The sequence below is a fragment of the Carassius carassius genome, chromosome 27, assembly GCF_963082965.1.
Source record: "Carassius carassius chromosome 27, fCarCar2.1, whole genome shotgun sequence".
NCBI lineage: Eukaryota > Metazoa > Chordata > Actinopteri > Cypriniformes > Cyprinidae > Carassius > Carassius carassius.
The window spans coordinates 19084849-19108392 of record NC_081781.1 but is presented as its reverse complement, the minus strand read 5'-3'; the positions used below and the strand labels follow the sequence as shown (position 1 = coordinate 19108392).

The 23544-nt window shown below is 37.7% G+C and overlaps 1 protein-coding gene across 2 annotated transcripts; it reads right to left on the bottom strand.

Annotated features, from left to right (window-relative positions):
- Nucleotides 1-11976: 11976 nt before the first annotated feature.
- Nucleotides 11977-18368, bottom strand: LOC132106948 (meprin A subunit beta-like). Of its 2 annotated transcripts, XM_059513058.1 has the most exons (14): nt 18288-18368; nt 18015-18033; nt 17850-17909; nt 17721-17764; nt 17347-17425; nt 17102-17219; nt 16712-16890; nt 16359-16577; nt 16052-16204; nt 13332-13547; nt 12791-13258; nt 12465-12650; nt 12160-12384; nt 11977-12061 (listed from the first exon to the last, which is right to left on the bottom strand). In XM_059513058.1, coding segments are annotated over exons 1-14 (2025 nt in total). In that variant the 5' UTR covers nt 18345-18368; the 3' UTR covers nt 11977-12059. The 2 variants fall into 2 exon arrangements, with proteins under 2 accessions (XP_059369041.1, XP_059369042.1); XM_059513059.1 differs by lacking the exon at nt 18015-18033 and having other exon boundaries at nt 18269-18359.
- Nucleotides 18369-23544: the final 5176 nt, after the last annotated feature.

Here is a 23544-nt window from a genome sequence, read left to right as displayed (position 1 = left end):
TGTGAATCGAAACCCTCATCCATATCCATATGAACATACATGTATATATCCACACATACCCACACCTACGTGCATACATACATACCCATATACATATACACATATACAGGTACATATACATACCAACATGCATATACAAACGCTTACATATATACACAAACGCATACATATGCACACAATCAAATACACACTAACACTCTTTAACATGTCTGAAAAGGGGTTGGAAGAAGTAAAAAACTTATTTAATCCTACCCCCTCTCCAGTATTCAAAACTTGCATTTGCAATAATAACAACTTTGTTTCCAAAGTCTTATAATCTACGGAGAAAAAATAAATAAATAATAATAATAAACAAATAAATCAAAGAAAATTAATGTAAACATATATCAATAGAACGTAATCTAATATTATTCTTATAGTAAATTCTAGAGCCTTGACTTCAAATCCTTATACACATCCCCCTACCATGCCCACATACACATTCATATGCATACACACCTACACAAAAATATCTCGTCCCACTCACATGTACAGTTATATCTACACCGTACTAGACCTCAATTCACCTCTAGCTTTCATCTAAATACTTCACAAAAATCATTAGTCTAAACCTCTTTTTAAACAAACTCATACTTGGACATAGCTTAAGTTCTTGACAGAGTTTATTCCAAACCCTAACCCCACAGACTGAAATGCACATCCTCTTCATGGTTGTTCGAACACCCTCTATCCTGAAGTTGCACCTTCCCCTGTAATCATAACCCCCTTTCCTATCCGTAAAAAGTTTCTGTATATTATCTGGTAGTTGTTTGTTCCTGGCTTTAAACATTAACTGAGCTGTTTGAAATTCTACCAGATCTGAAAATTTTAGTAGGCAGGAATTTCTAAATAACTCATTTGTATGATCCTGAAAACCTGCCTTGTGTATTATCCGGATGACTCTTTTCTGGAGTGTGCACAACGGTCGGAGTGAGGATTTGTAGGTGTTACCCCAGGCTTCCACGCAGTAATTTAAATAAGGCAGAATTAATGGAAAGTATAATATATGTAATGCTTTTATATTCAAGAACTGTTTGGCTTTACCAAGAATGGAGACACTTCTGGATAATTTAGACTGAACATGATGAATGTGTGGCTACCAGCTGATCTTGTGGTCGATCATCACCCCCAGAAACTTAATTTCAGTAACTCTATCAATATTTATACCATCTATCACCATTTTTACATCGCTGTTCCCCTTATGCTTCCCAAACAACATAAATTTAGTTTTATCCAAATTCAAAGACAATTTATTTAAGTCACACCATTTCTTTTCTTTGATCAGTTCTGAGGTGATGTCCTCCATAAGCTGTTGGAGGTTTTCCCCAATACCCAAAATATTTGTATCGTCAGCAAACAGAACATATTGCAGTATTTTTGATACCTTACATATATCATTCATGTATAAGATGAATAGTTTAGGACCCAGCACTGAACCCTGGGGGACACCACAAACAATGTCCAAGCACTTATTCACTTATTTTCACAAATTGTTGCCTGTTACTTAAATAACTTTTCATCCATTGTAAAACAACACCCCTGATCCCATAACGCTCCAGTTTCTTAAATAATATTTCATGATTTATTGTGTCAAATGCTTTTTTAAGATCGATAAAGACTCCAACTGCAAATTTCTTTTGGTCTATGGAACTGGTGATTTCTTCTATTAATTCCAAAACTGCCAATGAAGTAGATCTTTGTGATCTGAATCCATATTGACTTTCAGCAAGTAATTTGTGTTTGTCAATAAATTTGTCTAATCTGTTAACAAACAGTTTTTCTAAGATTTTAGATTATTCTTTAATCATTACGTATATTCAATCATCAGGACAGCATGTTAATATAGATGGTTAATAAAGATTTATATCATTCTTACACAATGGTTTCTTTGTCATTATCTGATGAACTTGAACTAGTACTAAATCTTGGGGGCTTAGTCACCCATGGTGGAATAGACTAAATCTGGGAAATCATCATCATCATCATTTTTGGGCACCTGTGTTTACATCATCATTTGGTGATGTATATACATTATTTTTCTCTATTTTTGCAAAGGTCTACACGTCTGAAATAGAATCAGAAAGTTAAATTCATTAGGCAGTATTCTGCAAGCCTCTGTTAATGCCACTAGTTTAGCTGCTTGGGCTGAATAGACTGCAATGACCCCGACAAAATCACATCATGTTCCGTAGTTACAGTATAGCCAACCTCGTTTTGCCTGTCTCAGGGTCTCTAGAGGCTGATCCCTCAAAAAGCATCATGTCAGCATTGTCAGAGAGGGTCTCTCTGAGGTCTGGCCATTGCTTCCAAACAGCTTCAAGCACAGTTACACAGTAAAGTTATACCTTCTTCCTCTCTGTTGTTAACAGAGTGTTAAGATTTAACACAGCGACCTGTCATATTTTATACACATATATATATATATATATATATATATATATTTTTTTTTTTAAATACAGTGTGGTATCTTAGCCAGCGAGCAGTAGACAGATATGAAGTTTCCTGTTTCAGCAGAATTATTGACACAGCGTGTGTAACCAGCAGTGTTGCATCAGTGTAACCAATGATTTCTTGGGAAGCCATTATGGCTTTTTCTACTTTTTTTCTAAAATTTTCTAGAAAAATTACCTACTGGTTTCAACCTGCACCCATGCACTGCACAAATGTCATACAGACATTTTTTTCATCCACAGTCTGCACAAATGGATCACATCAGTTAGATACAGAGGCATGCATCAGTAATTTCATTTTCAAACTTTGAAGACATTTTCTGCCTTTTCAGTCCATTTCACTTTGTCATGAGACTGTAAACACTTCTCATGAGTCATTGCGTTCAGAGGGGCTTCTAGGATTGCATAATTTGTGATGAATGTGCTACAGTGTGAACACCTTCCAAAGAATGACAAAAGTTGTTTCTTTGTGTCACGTGGAGGGTTGGGATGAACTCAATCGCAGACAGGATGCACAATACACAGGGTTTATTGATCACAAAAGGGGAAAACAAAACCCACGAGGGGGAAAACAATGACTAGGGCAAAGACAAGATGATTTAGCAATACTAGAAACATACAATAAACAAAAGACTCTTAACACAGGGACTCTGACTACAGGTAAACACTCACGGGAAATACAACAACTCTTCAAGGTGAGACAATGTGTAGCAATGAAACAATGAACCGCACAAGACAGTGAACACAAGGGGATATAAATAGGGAGACTAATAATGACATAACAGGTGGCACTGGTAAATCAATAATGACAAAACTACGGTAATAAGGGGGCGGGGCAAGGAAACGAAACAACACAAGCACATGGCCCAAGGACAAGGCCATGTGCTTGTACACAAAACACGGGCCTGTCATGATCCTGTCTCAAGACTAGAGGAAAATCAGGACATGAAGGCAGAATCATGACACTTTGTAGCTGGTTTTGGAATTTTTTGAATGGCCTCAACCAGTTTTGTCACTTCCTCTCTCCTTTAATGCATTCACCGAAAAAATTTAACTTGCTGTTAAGCAAACTGTAACTTTGACAAGCTTGCTTTATGACCAGTTTAACAGTGTCTTTTTCACACCGCTCCTTTGTTGGTCTGCATACTATGAAGTGGTGCAGGTGTCAGGCATACTGATCTGTCATTTGCCAGATCGACCATAGAAAACCATTTGGCATCTGATGGCACTTGAGACATTATTAACACATTTGGTGCAAGCACCTAAACTGCAGTGTTAGTAGCTTGTCTTGCACAAAACTCCACTGAGTTGGCTGACCTTTGTCTCTTATTATTTTGACAGGACACAATAGGGTTCATACTGGAGAGTCATTGCATGGCACAATAATGCCCACTTTTTTTAGCCAGTTGGCCACAGTGGTCATACCATCAATTACTTTTTTTGTGGTTTAATCTAATTAATTGTGGTTTACATACTTATAGTCAGATTCTGATGCTATAACCACTGGTCCAGCTCCTTTTATTAAATCCACTTTGTACTTATGTTAAGCCAATGTGATCTCATGAGAACTTGTATTTATTTCATGTAAAAAGTGGTTTTATAAAATGTTCTATAAAATATACATTTACTTACGTATTCATCGGCACTAAAACGTACAATACTGACGTATTTTCAGCATTTTAATGTACAATACTGATGTATTTACGAAACCTAAAACATAAATTATGTATGAACAACTTTACAGACTTACTAATAAATTCTTATTAATATCTGAAATTGCAACATTATCATATTCAGTTGTCAAATCAATGGCATTATGTGTTACTTAATACGAAATGATAACATTTCGTTCTGTGTGATTTCTGCTGCCAACTTGTTTAGAAAAAAAACATAATGTGAAAAAAGACTACACTTTAAACCCTTAATATTTATATAATTTCTGTAGTCTTACCCTTTACTTAAGTAATATTTACTTTGATATGTATTCTCTGACATGCTCTGAACCACAATAGAACCATAAAATATGCCAAAAAGGCAACATAATTACAAAAGGATCAACTTTATTTGTGCACCGTAATCCTAATCATCAGAATCCATATGACTGCAAAGAACAGAATCAGACTACAACATTCTAAGCAGCAGCAGCAGCAGCAATACCTGCATTGACACGCTTATTACAAATAAAAAAAATAAAAAATCGAATGTTCATTGGCTCTTGTCTGCTTCATCACAGATTGCGACATGCAGTGTTTCTGGTGAGGTGTTTTTTTAATGAGAAATAGGCCCCTTCATGACGTGGATCAGGATAGAAATCTGGACTATATTTTCAGCGATTAACAACTTCAATTCTACTTTGCACGTCACACAAACTGTGGCTGCAATGCCTCATCTTTTGGACTGGATACTTTTGATATTTTGCAATAGATTAATTATTGGGATTGAACTTGTCTTTCTAAAATAACTATGGTTAGGAGTGGGATTAGCAACTATAAAAAACTAAAATGGTCATTTGCCTGCATATATCGGTCTATTACATTTAATATATTTTTATATGCGCTATAAATGGGTGGGTTTAGGTTTGGAGGTAGGTTAAAGGGTCCACACAATTTCTGAGACATCCCTAAGAGCCTGTATGCCTGTTGTTTATTTCACATGACATGCACTGCACTCACATTCCCTGGCCAAATATTGCACACATAGTTTCACTGTATCTGGTTTTTGTGAGACATGCAAGGTGCAATGTAAATCTGAAACTGCTATAAATTTGCTAAAAATTAATTTACTCAAACAGTACACTGACTGAACTGCTGTGAAGAGAGAACTGAAGATGAACACCGAGGCGAGCCAGATGACTCGTTCACGAGTCAAGAACCGTTTCTGTCAGGCGTGTCCGATTCGAGAACCGAGGAGCTGATGATACTGCGCATGTGTGATTCAGCGTGAAGCAGACTGACACACAGAGTGTCTGAACCGAACTGATTCTTTTGGTGATTGATTCGCCAATGACGCCATTATGTCGAGCGCAAAAGAACCGGTGAACCGTTTTCTTCAACCGGTTTATTGAATCGAACTGTGCGAAAGAACTACTCATGATCCGAAAACCAATGCAACCGGTTCTTGACTCGTGAACGAGTCATTATCTGGCTCGGCTCGGTGTTCATCTTCAGTTCTCTCTTCACAGCAGTTTGAGTACATGAATTACTCCGGGATATTGGTTTGTTTGAACTCAGAGGGAGTGTCAGCCACATTAAAAAAGTTAACAGCTTAAGTCATTTGTGGATTAATGCGTATTGGAGACGCGAACCGTTTAAAACGATTCAGTTCGATTTGGTGAATCAAATGATTCGTTCGCGAACCGGATATGAAAAACTGCTTTGTTTTGAACTGTCTTACAACAGACACGGAAGAGAAGACAATGCTGAATAAAGTTGTAGTTTTTGCTATTTTTGGACCAAAATGTATTTCGATGCTTCAAAAAATTCTAACTGACCCTCTGATGTCACATGGACTACTTTGATGATGTTTTTCGTACCTTTCTGGACATGGACACTATACCGTACACACAATGGAGGGTTTCAATGGAGGGACTGAGAGCTCTCTGACTAAATCTAAAATATCTTAAACTGTGTTCCGATGATAAATGGAGGTCTTACTGGTTTGGAACGACATGAGGGTGAGTTATTAATGACATAATTTTGATATTTGGTTGAACTATCCCTTTAAACCTCATATAATCACATAATAAATCTTGTTTAATTAATTTAATATACAAACAACCCAGATTCTATTAAAGTCCCTGTAAAGGAAATACTTAAAGGGGTCATATGATGCTGCTAAAAATAACATTATTTTGTGTTTGGTGTAATGAAATGTGTTTATGCGGTTTAAGGTAAAAAAACAAACAAACAAAAAAAAAAACATTATTTTCCACATACTGTACATTATTGTTTCTCCTCTAAGCCTCGTCTTTCTGAAACGTGTCGATTTCCACAATTGTCTGGCCGGAGCGATGAAACAAACATAAGATTAGATTAGATTCAACTTTATTGTCACTATACATGTAGGTACAAGGCAACGAAATGCAGTTAGCATCTAACCAGAAGTGCAATAAGCAGTAAGTACAGAATTTACAAGGTCTATAATATGTACAATAACTATACAGATAAGTATTATGGACATAATTTACAGATTTTAAATACTATTAGCATGATATACAGATAGGTGTACTATGAACATACTATACAGATTGATTATGTAAAAGTGTGTGTACACTATAGGCAGAACTATGAACATATGAACATAATTACACTATTGCAATGGACAGTAAAGTGCATAGAAAATATATCAGTGTGCAAATGGATTATTCACTGTTCCTGGATGAACAGACAGTAGTGCAAGTAATAACAAGTTACTGTTTTTTGCTTGTTGTAAATAAATAAATAAATCAGTCAGATGTAGTGTTGAAGAGGGGGAGGAGTCTGTGTGTGTGGTGTGGGGGGTGTTGAGGGGTGTCAGAGGGCAGAGTTCAGCAAGGAGACAGCTTTAGGGAAAAAGCTGATCCTGAATCTTGTGGTCCTTGTCCAGAGGCTCCTGAAGCACCTCCTGGAGGGCAGGAGGTTAAACAGTCCATGGTCAGGGTGAGAGGAGTCCTTGAGAATGCTGCGAGCTCGTCATAGACAGCGTTTCCTCTGGATGTCCTCACGAGCAGGAAGTGGTGTCCCTGTGATGCGTTGGGCAGTTTTCACCACTCTCTGCAGTGCCTTGCGGTCAGCCACTGAGCAGTTCCCATACCAGACTGTGATGCAACTGGTCAGGATGCTCTCAATCGCACACCGGTAGAAGTTCACCAGGATGGATGAAGACAGCTGGTTCTTCTTCAGTGTCCTGAGGAAGAAAAGGCGTTGGTGAGCCTTCTTGACCAGATTGGAGGTGTTTGTGGCCCAGGACAGTTCCTCCGAGATGGTGGTTCCCAGGAACTTGAAGCTGGAGACACGTTCAACAACCATCCCATTAATGTGGATGGGCTCATGCGTGCTTCCTTTCTTCTTCCTGAAGTCCACAATGAGCTCCTTAGTCTTATTGGTGTTAAGGAGCAGGTTATTGTCAGCGCACCATGTGGCCAGGTGCTGTACCTCTTCCCTGTAGGCAGTCTCATCGTTGTCTGTGATGAGGCCAATCACCGTGGTGTTGTCTGCAAACTTAATGATGGAGTTGGATCCATGCACAGGCTTGCAGTTGTGGGTGTAAAGGGAGTAAAGTAATGGGCTCAGCACACAGCCCTGTGGTACACCAGTGTTAAGTGTGATGGTGGTGGAGTGGGTGTGGCCTGACCAAACATGCTGAGGCCTGTTGGTCAGAAAGTCCATAATCCAGTTGCAGAGGGAGGTGTTAATGTCCAGGTCTCCAAGTTTTGTGGTCAGCTTTGAGGGAATGACGGTGGTAAATGCTGAACTGAAGTCAACAAACAACATCCTAACATACGTGTTGTTATGGTCCAGGTGTGTGAATGCAGAGTGCAGCACTGTGCATACTGCATCCTCTGTGCTCCTATTTCTGCGGTAGGCAAATTGGTGTGGGTCCAGTGTGGGTGGGAGGCAGTCTTTGAGGTGTGCTAGGACCAGTCGCTCAAAGCACTTCATAATGATGGGTGTGAGTGCTACAGGGCGATAGTCATTCAGGCACATTGGGGAGAGGTGTTTCGTTACTGGCACAATGGATGTGGACTTAAAACATGTTGGCACAGTTGCTTGGGTGAGGGACAGGTTGAAAATGTCTGTGAAGACCCCTGCAAGCTGCTCTGCACATGCCCTAAGCACACGTCCAGGAATGCCATCAGGGCCAGCAGCCTTGCATGCGTAGATCCGGCTCAGTGCAGTGTGGACATCTGTGGAGGTGAGTTTGAGAGGTTGGTGGTCTGCTGAATGTGTAATTTTGGTGGCCGTCTCCTTGCTGTCGCTGTTGAAGCGAGCATAAAAGTCATTTATCTCGTTAAGGAAGGAGACATCCGTGACCGTTGGAGTGGAGTTGCTTGACTTGTAGTCACTGATGATCTGGATGCCCTGCCACATGCGTCGGGGGTCAGAGTTGGAAAAGTGTTCCTCTACCTTCAGCTTGTAGCAGTACTTGGCCTTTTTGATGCCCCTTTTCAGGTTAGCCCTGGATTTACTGTAGGCCTGAGCGTCATCTGACCTGAAGGCAGTGTTGCAGGCTTTCAGCAGAAGTCGCACCTCCTTGTTCATCCATGGCTTCTGATTAGGGTATGTAGTTATCTGTTTTTCTGTTGTAACACTGTCAATGGTGGAGTTGATGTGATCCAGTTCAGAGGAGGTGAATATATCAATGTCCGTGTGAGAGCCACAGGCAGCCTGAGAAGCAAACATACTCCAGTCAGTGTGTTGAAACCTGTTTTGAAGTAAAGAGTCTGCTCCAGTTGGCCACACTTTGATGGTCCTCACTGATGGCTTCACACGGTTGATGAGGGGTGAATACTTAGGGGTGAGAAACAAAGAAAGGTGATCAGACTGTCCGAGGTGGGGGAGGGGGATAGCGATGTACATAATCCAAAGTTTTGTCTCCTCTGGTGTGGCAGGAAACATGCTGGTGAAATTTGGGGAGCACTGTTTTTAATTTGCAGTGATTAAAATCACCCTCGACAATAAAAGCAGCCTCTGGGTGAGCAGTCTGTTGTTTACTAATGGCTGCATGAAGTTCGTTCAAAGCAAACTTGGCATTAGCATCTGGTGGAATATAGACTGCGGTTATTATGGTGGAAGTGAACTCCCTTGGCAGATAAAAAGGTCTACATTTAACCATGAGAAACTCTAGGTTAGCTGAGCAGTGTCTCCCAACAATGACCGTGTTCGTACACCAAGCTTTGTTGACATAAATGCACAATCCACCACCTCTTGTCTTGCCGGAGTCATCTGCCGTTCTATCTGCCCGGAACGTGTAGCGTCCGGCTAGCTCAATAGCATTATTGGGTACGTCGCTGTGTAGCCATGTTTCTGTGAAAACCATGACATTGCAGTCCAAAAGTCTCTTACTGTGGGTGATGTGAAGTCGTAACTCATCCATTTTGTTCACCAGTGACTGCACATTAGCGAGGAAAATGCTGGGTAAAGACAGCCTGAGCGGTGTTAGCTTTAGCTTGACTCTTAGACCTCCGCGCTTCCCACGCCTTAGGTAGAGTGCGTAGCCTCGGGTGTTCTAGCGATCTCAGGGATGAGTCGAAGATTGGTGATAAAACTGTTGGAAAAGTCCTCACTGATATCCAAAAGCTCCTGTCGGGTGTATGATGTTAAAGCAAAGCTGTTCAGTACGATCAGACCCGAGATGAGCAGGAATTATACTGCAAAATTGCAAAAACTGGGGAGATGCTGAGCCTCGCGATGTGTTCGCGCCGCCATCTTGGTCTATTGGTCTATAAAACCCATTATAAACGTGATATAAACATTATTTGAAGTCATGTTTTCTTTTGGAAGGCAAAAACCAAGTAGTTTCGCTTTCTCAATGGAACAACGTCACACATGGCTTGAATGAGCAGAGGCAGGCGGCTTGAGAATGGTGCGGCAGGCTGATTCTACGAAGGAGCGTACCTTGGTCTTGCAGAAACCACATTTGACGAACCCGGGCTGGACGCTGCCTCATCCATGGTGAAAGCTGATTCAGCGATCCACAGTGAAAAGTTGATGTATTTCCTCAGCGACCAGCACGGATCAGCTCCAGACATGATGAAGCGGATATCATCCTCTTTTAGAAGGCAGAACAAAGTAGTTTTGCTTTCACAGTGAAACACACAGCGTCAATATGGCGAACATGGCGGCAGCGGCAACAACAATACTACAACGAGAATAAAAGGTACGCCTTTTTTTATTGCGTGAACATCTGGGCGGTATTATGCAAATCTTCCCATATACTGACGTAGATATGTGGGGGCGTGTTAGAATGAGCCATTATTTACAGAGGTATATGATGTCGAACTTCTCAATGTGTGAAGACATTGTCCAGCTCAAATCTGTGAATGGATGTTCCAAAGTGAGGTAAACTTCAACAGATTCCCCCTACTCAGGGAGTAGGGAACAATGAACACTGTGTAGGGACCATGTCAATCGGAACACAGTTCATGCACTGAGCTCACTTTTAATGAGCTGATTATCTGAATCAGGTGTGTTAACTAAAAGAGACATTCATCTCCTATCCATAGTTACATCCATCTGTGAATGCCTACCTCTCCTGGAACAGATGTAAGAACACTTTGACTCTTGGTGCTCCTCTCGAGGAGCGCTCCTCACATATCTCTGAGAACCTCTGGGGAAGTACGGTGGCTGGCCAGATAATGAAGGACTAGACTCTGACCCTTATGATTTCACAGAATATGAAAACAGTAGGTTAACTAATTCACTAAAGTCAATTTAACCAGTTTAATAGTTTTTTTTTTTCTCTACAGTGAATTTTAATATTTTGAATATACTAAGCCATTATAATATGATGGTGCCTTATATGTGGTGGTGGTGATAATATGATGTTGTCTTATATGTGGTGGTGGTGACAGCTCAGTCAAGTCAGAAGAGCAGACCAACATCTCAGAGAAGCAGTCAAAGGAAGAAGGCTGAGATCAGTAAGGTCAAGTACAAGAGAGTCCTCCTCATTATCAGATAATAGACTCTGGCTTGTGCCAATACTGTGATTTTTTTCTGCACTATTCCTCCAATACTTGTGCTACAATAATGAACTGGTCTGGATTTTTTTCAATCATGTTTCTTTTTTTGAATCAATTCCACAATGTAACTGCACATTAGATATGGATACTGATTTTTAACAGCGTGACCCTTTTGACTTGACAAGTTTAGATAGAAAGTCTTCGAGGCAGCTCTAATGAAGTCCTTTAAGGTGACGCGGTCTCAGTCAGTGGTGTGCTGATCTTCTAACTCACATTAACAAAGACCAGGACGAGGAGTTTGACCAGAACGAGATTAATCTTCTGCTGGAGTGCATGCAGGATGACAACCAGGTCATGGTCTCAGAGAATGTGATGTTTCTCATATAGTGCAGGGCCAATGGACAGCTGCATCTCTTGAAAATTCAGGAATGTAAATAACATTTCAATTATTTGTAATATAGCACTTTGTTACAGACTATAAGAAACCATTCATAAACTGTGAGCATCAATTGTTGAGTATTTATTTTGATCAAGTGCTTTTATTTTTTTATATTTCCATGTAATAATTTAGCAAAAGCGTCTATCCAAAGCAATCTACTAATGAGTAATACAAAAAGCAATTCATCTTATGAAAGCAAAGACCACGAGAAGTGCTAGTAATCTAATAACAGTATTGTCTTGAGAATAGTACAATAGTTTTATCAGTTGTATTTTATTTTTTTATTCTTTTTCATTTTGGAAACAGAGAAGGGCAAGCAGATTCAGTAGCTCCAGCTCAGTTATGAAAACACAATCTGACAAATTCTGGAAAGATTTGGAAAAAAAATTCTCCTTTAACGGCTTCATTATGTATCCTGCATGGTGTCATAGGGATTTTCTAGTCCACTGTCCTTTTGAATGGACATTTGGGGTTCTGTGGGAGAAAATTCAGTTTAATGGGAGTTACTGTACTGTTTAATAATGGTACAATTATCTAGTGTGGGAGGAGAAAACTGGTATATGGAAACATACAACCATCTGTCCTCTCCGGTTCAATCTCTCTGTCTCTTTCCATTAGTCTCCTCCTCCTCCGCATGTAGAACATTGCGCCCACAGCAAGACCCAGGAACATGGCAGTCGCCACAAAGACACTTATTGCCACTGTTGCTGTAGAACTTCCAATGGTGTCATCTATCTCTAATTGCAGGTCTTCGATTTCTGGTCTCCTGGTCTGAGTCTTCCAAAGTCCAGTCACATCTTTCATTGATGAAGTGAAAAGTTAAAACTCTTGTCCTAATTTATAAAAATTACACTGGTATGGAATAAAAACGGCAAACCGTCAAGGGACAGGAGGAAGATGACATCTTTTCCTTTGATGAAGCTTCGACTCTTCAGACGACCATGTGTGATGTAATTGCTGGTACCGTAACCCGGACCCCGGTAGAATTTACTGCCATCTGTGTCAGTGACTAGACTGCCTACTTTTTGTGGGTCATCCCAGAAATACTCAACATTACCCATTGCTGCACAAAGAGAGAATATGCTATTTATAAAATGCATTTTATTGACTTCAAACTCAACATAATCTGTAACCAAGTACTTAAAATATCTTAGCATTAATGGCTCATAAAAATGCCTCCCCAACTCTTTGTTTGTGTCTTACTGTCAGTTGAGGTCTTGGTTGGATCTGTAGTGATCATCCTAATGTTGTTCATGCGATGTTGGATGTCTGGATTCTGGTCCATCAGCTCCATAGATGCCTGACGCCATGGACATGGCCATTGGAGATTGTCATCATTGGGTCCAGAGGTCAAGTGGAGGTATATTGCCATTTTATCTGGACTATCCTTCAAGCCATTAATGTACAAACCAATCTGAAATGAGTAACCATCTGGGGACAGGAAGCGGGGGCTGTAGGTTTTTGAACCGGCAGGGATTGTAGCGAGAAGCCTGGAAAAATCACGAATGTGCCAAGTGTATTGAGGACACTTGGTCTCTGAAAGGTTGATGTCATCCAGAGACAGACCACCCTTTGATGTGTCTCTTCCTTTAACCCCTTCAAATACTACTCTGAATTTATCAGAGACATCTAGCGTAACATGATATAGTTCCCAGGATCCTTGAAGTCCACCTAGGTTGTACAAGTATAAGTTACCCATAGGCTAAAATTATTTAATTGGTGTTTTAAACATAAAAAGTATTACCACTGATCTTCTGAATGAGTCTCAGGGCTCCTTTGGGGTTTTTAACTGTGTATTCACGCACCCAGATGTTTAGCTGGTCATCAATGCCCCCGCTGTTGTAGTGATAGAACTGCAGGCATTGGGAGCGTCTTTTGGGGTAAAAGAGGCGACTTTCCAGGTAAGCCTTGTCACCCTGGATTCCTGTGGCTGTGCTAAAATGCATGAAGAACTCAACCCCTGTGGAAGCATAAACTTTATTAGATAATTGGATATTAAGCCAGTCTAATTGCTTTCTCTTTGGAACTTATTATGGAGTTTAAAGATCATCTTACATGTCATAATCCTTGACAAGAAATGCCTAGAGAAGGTCAAATAATATTTCCTTAGAGTATCAGTAAAATGTTTATCATGAAGACCAAAGTGCCACCATAATATCATAAAACAGTTATCAATGCAGGAATTTGGACTATGAATTATTAAACTTTTTACACAGAGGTGATATAGCAATGAAAAGACAAAACTAAACAAATCCTAAACAAAGTCTTTCATGTGACGCCCCCCTATTTAAAGTAATAGTTCATCCAAATTCACCCTCATGTTGTTCCAAACCCGTAAGACCTTTGTTCATCGACGGAACACAAATTATTATTATTATTATTTTTTTTTTTTTGTGAAATCCGAGAGCTTTCTGATCTTCCATAGACAGCATAGCATCTGACACATTCAAGTCCCAGAAGGGTAGTATGGACACCATTAACATGGTCCATGTGACAGTGGATCAACTTGGATCAACAAAACAAAAATAATGACTTTTTTAATCAGTTTCTTCTCTTTCGTGTCAATTTTCAATGCGTTCAACACAGTAGTACAATGGATGGGTGTGGTGCTGCTGATGCATTAGGCCCTTTAGATCCTTTTCACACTAATACCAGTAAATTGCTGTGAAATTGCCAGAACAACCTTACTGGTAAATACAAAAATTCACTGTTCACACAGGCAACAATGTTATTTTTTACCGTTTTCTTTTTTTTTTTTTTTACACACCATTCACACATAGGTTTCAAATTACCGGAAAATTCTGTGACATCATTAACCAGAAATTACCTCCTGGTCTTGTGTGTAAACCTTGAAGGGTACTGTATATGCAGTCAGTGTTTTTGTTTATGTTTTCATTTTTGTGTCAAACGTTCACATTTATGCAGCAATATTGGCCCAGAAACATAGAATTAGACAACTTCAGACTGAACTACACAGCACAGAGTAAATGCGTCATTTGAATCAGAATGCTATGATTGGCCCAGAGCCATTGAATTTTGAATTTCAATGGCTTTAGATTGGCCCAGAGTACATGTCTTACGTCAGCGAGTTCTGAACTCATACATGCTCATAATAGTAATCTTCATTCTGTGTTCACACACAGCATCATTCCAGAATTTACTGGCAATGTTACAACTTCAAATACAGGTATATTTCCGGAATGAATTTACTAGTATTTTTGAAAAGGTCCTGTTCACACATGATCTCTTAACAGTAATTTACCAGTAATGTTTGTATGTGTGGAATGATGATTTCGACAGAGAGGATGGCTTGCAATTTTTAGCCCAGCCTTACTTATTTGAACCAGAATATACAGGCAATGAAATGGACGTTGTAGTTCAGCACAGCGGTTCCTTCATCAGCAGCACCCCACGCATGCATCGCAATACTCTCATGAAAGCACATCCAAGACTGAAATGGGATGATTTAAGTCAGTATTTTTTTTCTTGTAGCTTCATAAAATTAAGGTTGAACCACTGATATCACATAGACTATTTTAACAATTTCCTTACTATCTTTATAGGCCTTGAACATGGTTATTCAGTTCCTGTCTATACAGGGTCAGAAAACTCTATCTTTAAAATATCTCAATTTGGTTCCAGCAATGAACAAAAGTCTTACAGGAACTACATGAGGGTGACTAATTAATAAAAGGATTTTCATTTTTGGGTGAACTATCTCTTTAAGAGAGTCTTTGGCCTAATTAGTATGATGTGGTAAGACTGCAATGATACATTTTCACAATAGGGTCACAATAGATAAATAAAATAAATAAAAAAAATCATAAAATATAATGTTCATCAACACTTTGAGTTAAATTAAATTAAAATTAAATTAAATAAAAAAATGAAATGTATGCATTTAGCAGGCGATTTTATCCAAAGCGACTTACAATCAATTTTTACCTATCATGTGTTCCCGGGGAATCGAACCCCTAGTTAAATTACCTTTGCAAACTAATACGATTAAAAGTCAACTCTGCGGTTTCTGATGGAGTTTCTAATACGGTGTTGACAAAATTACTATTAAGTTTAACATTTCTCTATATACTTATCTCTCTGTATTTTGTTTCCTCTTCTGTAAAGTAATGGAAATGCAATAGCATTATAGCAGTGTAAATTTTGCTGTAATTTCTTAACAGTTTCCAGTCAAATGTTTTACCTACCAAACTGTGTGTGATTTTGGATGCATCACAACCAAATATATTTGAGGTTATGTGGATTTTGAGCCAATGAGATTTCACAATAGACAGGGCCACCCAGCACGAAGTTGCATAAATGGAAACACGATTGCATGACTTAACTCACTTATCTCATTTGCATGAAGTTTTATTTCTAGCAATAATGTGGCTCAAAAATAGTTTTCATTGTAAATAAATGCAAAACTAGAATGAATCCTGCTTTTATGATTAGGGGTGTTCATACCTTGACATTGACCCAGGTTGGTGTAGTCCGTCTGTGGACCGCCCTCTACCATTTGTACACGAGCCCATTTGGCATTTCCACCATCACCCTGGATCATACCACAGATATTCGGCTCCTCAAAATTGCAAGAGTCCAGAAAAGTTGAGGCTGTAGCTGGAAGAATTATGAAAAATGTTTAGGTGAGTGAGCGAAGCAAAGTATTAGTTGAGCAAGTAGTCTTTATCTTATCAGTCAAACTAATGTCAATATATTTATAAAAAAACCAATGGAGGATTATTCCACAGAAAGTGCTTAATCATAAACTTACTACAATTGTATAGCCGGTTCAACTTGAGCAAGTCACTGTCACTAAACTCCATGCGTTGACCAATCACATTCAAGAATTCTGGTATTTTGGTAACAATGGTTGGTTCACTGGCTTTGCTGAAGGATGTCTTACTGTAGTGCATGACTGAACCATAATCATAGGGCACACCGAGAGAGCTTGACACCGTTTCATCATATGAATTAAAGTTGTGCTCTTTACCTACGCGAGAAACAAATGGCAAAACAGTTAATAAACAAACGTGTGTATTTGATATTAGAACATATACATTTAGGAGTTTGACAAGGCAGAATAATCTTATCGTTGATGCGTGTATTTAAAAATTAAATAGTTACCCTCTTGAATCTGGTCCCACACAATGGTGACATAGTCGTCTCTGTCAGATCTGGATTGCTCGTGCCACAAACCCAGTGCATGCAGAAACTCGTGCTCCACTGTTCCTAATCTGTCACAGTTTGCACCAATTGACAACTCTTGTTTCCCCATCTTTCGATTCCCCACCTTTGAGTAACATCTGATTGAAAATAAAAACATCCCGACAGTCAATGGAAGAAAGGCCAATGTTTGCACATGTCTGCAAAGGTCTAAAATGATTAGAGACTAAGAGATTATTAGTCGAATTAAAAACAATATAATTATACATTTTTCAATAATTAAAAAAAGAAAATCCATGAGCATGGAGCATGGAAATATGAGTTCAAATAATGTTTTTGAAGTTCTCTTACCCACTGCCTTTAAATACGAAAATGTAGTTTGGCTCTCCATCCCAGGGTTTGAAGTCAATACAGGTCTTGAGTCTGTATTGCTCAAATGCTTTCAGTATCACACCTTTAGCATTGATTTCTATTAGAGAGAGAGAGAGAGAGAGGGAGAGAGAGGGAGAGAGAGAGAGAAATTCGGAGCATATATTAAGTTCAAATTTGAATGACTGAACAACCAAACTGAATCAGTTATTGTTATATTCACAGACCGAGGCTGCTGTCTAGGACATATGGCACAGTGGTCGGCCAGCGATACTTGTCACCCAGAATAGTGTTTCTGCCTTCTCCCTGTTAAATGTAAACCAAACATGGATTTAGCTTATTTGCAAACCTGTAACTTGCGACTTTTGTTTTGTTTTGTTTGAATAACATTTTTTTTATTTGTGATGTTTAGCAATTGAAAATGTACTGTATTTAACTGTATTTACACATTAGTTTGAGGTTACTGTTGACATTTTCTGAAGGTTAAGAATGTCCTAAAAATGGTTTATTATTATTATTTTTTAAGCCCAGAGATTCAGGTCCTACTTTGTATCCTGTTTGTGGGAAGTGACATGAGAATTTGTTCAAAGAAAACACTGACCTCATTTATCAGAATGTCTCCTTCCACCAGGTCAAGTCCTGCCGCTGTTGAATGAGACAGCAGTTAATGCAAAACTGTTATAGAAATTATGCTAAAGATTTAAGATTTGATATTAATGTTTCCACAAACCTTCATTTATATTAAATATATCCTGGTCTTTTCCACCATCCACATCAATTTCTGTATTGCCTACAAAAAAAAAGAACATTAAATAGAACATTATATCATAGAACATTAAATCATTACATCATATGAATACATTGTTATATTCAAAATAATGTGATTATGTCTCACCTGTGAGTGAAGATGTTGGCTTTTAAAGAAAACATTAGAGAGATAAGTGTCAAAGGTGCACATTTAAGTCAACAAACTTGTATAACTTGCTATCATAAAATAACCAAAGACTATTTCATTATAAAACTCATTCAGTCTCGAACAAGGCCATTACATTTTACCATAACTGTGTTAGTTATGCTATAACATACTGTATGATCATTTGCTTCTGTTTAGCACAATATAAATCAACACATGATCACAAAATTGATGACGTCTGAATTCTGTACTCACCAAACACAGGGCTGTGGCACATCCACACAGAATCAGTAATGTATGGAGAGACGCCATGAGAACTTCACTCTGAGACGCTCTCTTCAGAACATCAGTGCATTGTGTATTAACCAATTTATAGAACAAAAGAGCCAAGTCTGCAGTGATAAGAGCCTGTACCTGATAGTGTATGATTTATTACACTAATGGTTAATGTGATATTATTAAGTATGATAAAAGTAATTATTGATAAAGACTTGGCTAAAACTTAGAATGATTTTAAAGCAATAGTCCAGCCAACATGAAAATTTGCTAAATATTTACTCACCCTCAAGCTATCCAAGATACAAATGAGTTTATTAAATATGTAACGCATTTAAAGCAGGGGCAGGGCTAGGGATTCTAGGGCTATTTTTTCCTGACAAGAATTGTTTTTATTTAGACACAGAACGTCTTTATATGACCACATCAAATGAGAGACTATTCAGACCCACACTCCACCTCAGAGCGAGTCAAACGGGCAAGGAAACGGACAGGTGATGAGGGAGCTTCAGTAGAACAACAGTGAACTGCGGATGAGATGTTGTCAGTCATATACTGTGCTCGTAGCATATCCACTTAATTTCCACTGACAAATGCAGTGGCGTGTGCTGTATATAATTTTTGTTTAAAGTGCAAATGAAACTATGAGCATGCAATGTCATAGTTATGTCATCAGTTAAGTCATAAAGTTACAATAAAGTTAACATAAAGTTTAAAGTATGCATGCATACAAGTATTTATGTTTGAATCACATTAAGAACATGTCTCTGAAATGCAGTGACTTTCAAAAATGTCCTGGTGCAGCCCAGCACTGTCTTTCTCATCTAACACACCTGATTCAACTTGTTAGTTCATTAGTAGAGACTTTAAGACTAGAAGCATGTCAGAAAAAGTAAAAAGAAGTGACAGGATGCATGTCAGTTCCCCATTTAGTTCAGCAGTGGCAGCTCTTAAAATAAAAGCAACCAAAAACCTAATAACACAAGCTGCTGTGTTAATTCTGTTAATAAAAAAAACAAAAGAAAGAAAGAGGAAATCAATCATTTTTGACAGCTTCATTCAAGGGCACAGGCAGCTAAATATGAAATTTATTATAATGGGTTTATGTGAAGATTGTTTTAAGTTCACTTAAATTAGTTGGTTTTTTTAAAAGGTCTAATAAATGTTCAAACTGATAGCTCTCAGTTATACTGTAATGTTGAATGGCTAGTCAATGATTAAATACTAGGGGGGAAAACAAGAGATATCAGTATGGTATCAGTGATATTTGCCTTCAGTCATAAAAGGATGCCATTAAATTAATATTAAAAATACACTAATGTATGTTGTTTCTACATTAATTAAAACATTTAATGTGAAATTATTGCAATATAAAAGTATATTTAAAAAATTAATGTTAGGTGGGATTATTTGTGATTCATTTCAGGAAAAAAATGTGTGACAAGTAATTTTTTAATTGACTGACAGCTAATATAATTATTAGTTATTTTTATGTTAGGCTCTGTAATTAGCCAACGGAATTTTAAAATCTGTGTAATTATAATTTAAATCGTACTACTTTTCAAATTGTATTTCATAAACCAACATCTCAGACGTTATGGCAAAACGTTATGGGGTTTCAAATAAAAAAAATGACTTTCTGTTATAGAACAGAGCATTGATTTCATACCTGTCCACTGTAGAGGACGTCAGATATTAAGTCATGTTCATCAGGCATTTTAGGAGACACAACAAGTGAATATGGAAATAAATTATACGTCAATATTACCATGAAATATTAGATATTATTATTTAAATGTTGCCAATTATTACTCCAATTATTACACTTCTTTTTCATTAAATGTTGCTCCAAGAACACATTAATATGCAAATAAGATATAGTGTATAGATACATTGAATTGAATGGGAATATTAATTTATGGCCATTTTACCCACATATTGCATAAAGTAAAATGCTGTATGAAATCATTCCATTATATCTTTCATAACATAGTTGAGAATCATCTTTATTAGAATTCCTAAAATAATTAGCAGATTTCCTCTCAGACCTTTTGGTAACAGTCGATAAAGTGCTAATGGTCTGAGATTTTAACGCTGATAATACAATTGATGCATTAGAACTTGTGTTTACTGACCTAATAAACTCTTTTGGAGTCAAGCAAAATGTCACCGGGCCCACTCATCGTTTTAATCATACACTAGATTTAATTATATCGTGTGGAATCTATCTTACTGATATAGATATCGTACCTCAAAGTGATGATGTTACAGACCATTTCCTTGTATCGTGCATGCTGCGTATCACTGATATTAACTATATGTCTCAGCGTTACCATCTGGGCAGAACTATTGTTCCAGCCACCAAAGACAGATTCGCAAATAACCTGCCTGATTTATCTCAAATGCTATGTGTTCCCAAAAATACACATGAACTAGATGAAATGACTGACAACATGGGCACTATCTTCTCTAATACATTAGAAGCTGTTGCCCCCATCAAATTGAAAAAGGTTAGAGAAAAACGTACTGTGCCATGGTATAAAAGTAATACTCACTCTCTCAAAAAAGAAACTCATAGTCTTGAACGCAAATGGAGGAAAACTAACTAGAATTGCGTGGAAAAACATAATGACCAGCTATAGACAGGCTCTAAAAACTGCCAGGGCCGACCATATCCACATTAAACTCATTAAAAAAAAAAACAATCAAGGTTTTTATTTAACACAGTGGATTAACAAATTCTGATTCAAATATTCCCTCAACGTTTAATAGTAATGACTTCATGAATTTATTCACTGATAAAAGAAGAAATTCAAAAACAAATGTAGATTCTACAGCATCTAATACTTCAGTTTCATCCATCGCAACCAAAGATAAACTGCAGTGCTTTACAACTATACGACAGGAAGAGCCTTATACCATGCCACAATCCATCACATCCCTAAGGTCACAAAATCGGGTACTGAAAAATTTTGGTAGTTCCTAAGATAGCAAAGTCCACTAAAGGAGGTAGACCTTTTTCGCATTTGGCTCCCAAACTCTGGAATAGCCTTCCTGATAATGTTTGGGGTTCAGAGACACTCTCTCTGTTTAAATCTAGATTAAAAACACATCTCTTTCACCAAGCATTTGAATAATACATCTCATAATTTGTGACTGCAGTTTTATCTGATCAAATGCGCATTATTATTCTTTAGCTTGGGTTAAACTTATTAATTTTACTTGGTTAGAACAGCAGCTACACTAATTATGTCTGTATTTGTTTCTCTGTTTTGCCACAGCATTTACATCCCGTGGTAACTAGGATTTACACAAGCTCCAGTCTGGATCCAGAACACCTGAGAAGAGATGATGCTGACCCTCAGAGGACCCCAGATGATGCTAACCCTGAAACAACATACAGAACTAACAAATATTGCTACAAGTGTGATTGCATCATATAATAATTGCTGTTAATAGTGTTCATCATCTGGTTGATTACGTATTGTATTAATTGACAGTCACCACTGATAAGCTACTATTATTGTAGAAACTCGATTTTCTGAAAAGTCGTTTTACAATGATTTGTATCATTAAAAGCGCTATACAAAAAAAACTTTAATTTAATTTAATTTAATGGCAGAGCAACAACTTGAACACACTATCAAATATACACAGTATGATAAATTTTTTTACACTGTAATGATACAGTATATTTATCATACTATAGTTATTTTGGGGTTTAATAAGGTTTTTATGATATGACAATTTTTGATACCTTAGCGATTTCATAATTCTTGTAATACTAGCCTTAAAAGAAAAAAAAAAACTTCAAGCTCACTAAAGACAAGCAAACAATCAGCAATTAGCTATTCATGGATTTAAAAGAAATTAGACAAAGTGCCCTTTCACAGATCTTCACCTCACCTTGTCTGTTTATTGAAAACCTAAAGGATCTAAGGAATTGAATTATTTCCATTAATTGGGGATTACATTTCCAATCCACCTCTGTTCTTTCTTTCTTTATTTTTGCCTTTCAAAAATAATGTTTATCCAGCATTTGTTCCCCTGTCTAAATTAATGTACTTCCTAGAATGCAGCTGAATATGAATACAAAAGTAAACTTGGATACTCACTGTGTCTTCCTTAAGTGATATACACTCAACACTATTATAAGATTTCTTTTGAATGTTAAAAGGAGTCCAGAAAATGCTGCCAGTAGATACTAGTAGAAAGTTTATAAATAGTTCAGTTATTGGACTAAAAAGTACAGCCGGTTAAACAGACGATGCCTTTTTATCTGTGCCGCCAATGCTGCTGGCTACTGCTGAGTGTTATGGAGAACAGGTCAGTGAAGAGCTTCAGGCCTGTTAGCACTGCACACGAATAAATGTGTCAAAATCAACAGCACACGCAGCTCTACTAAATGCTTCTGAAATCACAAGCAACACTTCAGGTAATAAATTTACTTTTTATCTCTTTGTACATTTCTTAACCCTTATGTTGTGTTCCAGTCATTTTCAACCAGAGAGGATTCTCATTATACTATTTTATTATTTAATTATTTTTCGCATTTCCAACTTGGTCGAAGGTGTACCAGTTTCTCATACAGTTTCTCTGTATTTTGTCACATTAAAGAAAGTGGCATCCAGGATGTACACAGTTACTGATAATCACTAACCTTTAAACAAATAAAATGCTTCAATGAGTCAAAGTTCCTAGATTTCAAGATAATAAAAATCTTTTGAGCCAGTGTTTACAGAGGCCTCCCTGCTGATAACTGTACCTGCAAAACAAATGCTAGCATAACAATTTTGTTACTTTATATACCTGTAGGTCAGCTATCTTAAGTAGAAATATCCCACATCTGAATTGAACAGAATGCAGCAAAAATAAACTGACTACATTTCCCATCAACATCAAATAAATAAATAAATAAATAAAAACTCAATAAAAACTTTTAATTCCTTTTTGATGTCTGGCAATTTATCTCAAAGTACCCTTGTGAGATTCACTTAAAGTGGAGGTGGCGTACAAGCTGGATGCTAATAAAGAAAAAAATCATTATAGTGAGTGTACGGTGACAGTGTAGAACAAGAGAATTAGAAAATGGTTAATATACAAAGATTAAATCTATTCATCGTCCCTTTGGAGAAGTTGTGGAGTGATAAATGTCCTTGTTGTGTGGGTGGAGTGTTTGACTTAGCCGTGGCTTGTAGGTGGCTAAAGTGCAAGATTATGGGTCATGTTTCTGATG

Coding starts and splice junctions, on each gene's coding strand:
- LOC132106948 (XM_059513058.1), bottom strand. CDS start 18,344: ATGGCGTCTCTCCATACATTACTGATTCTGTGTGGATGTGCCACAGCC. Junction 17,765..17,849: donor TATATTTAATATAAATGAAG/GTTTGTGGAAAC, acceptor CTCATTCAACAG/CGGCAGGACTTGACCTGGTG. Junction 17,426..17,720: donor GAGACATTCTGATAAATGAG/GTCAGTGTTTTC, acceptor TACATTTAACAG/GGAGAAGGCAGAAACACTAT.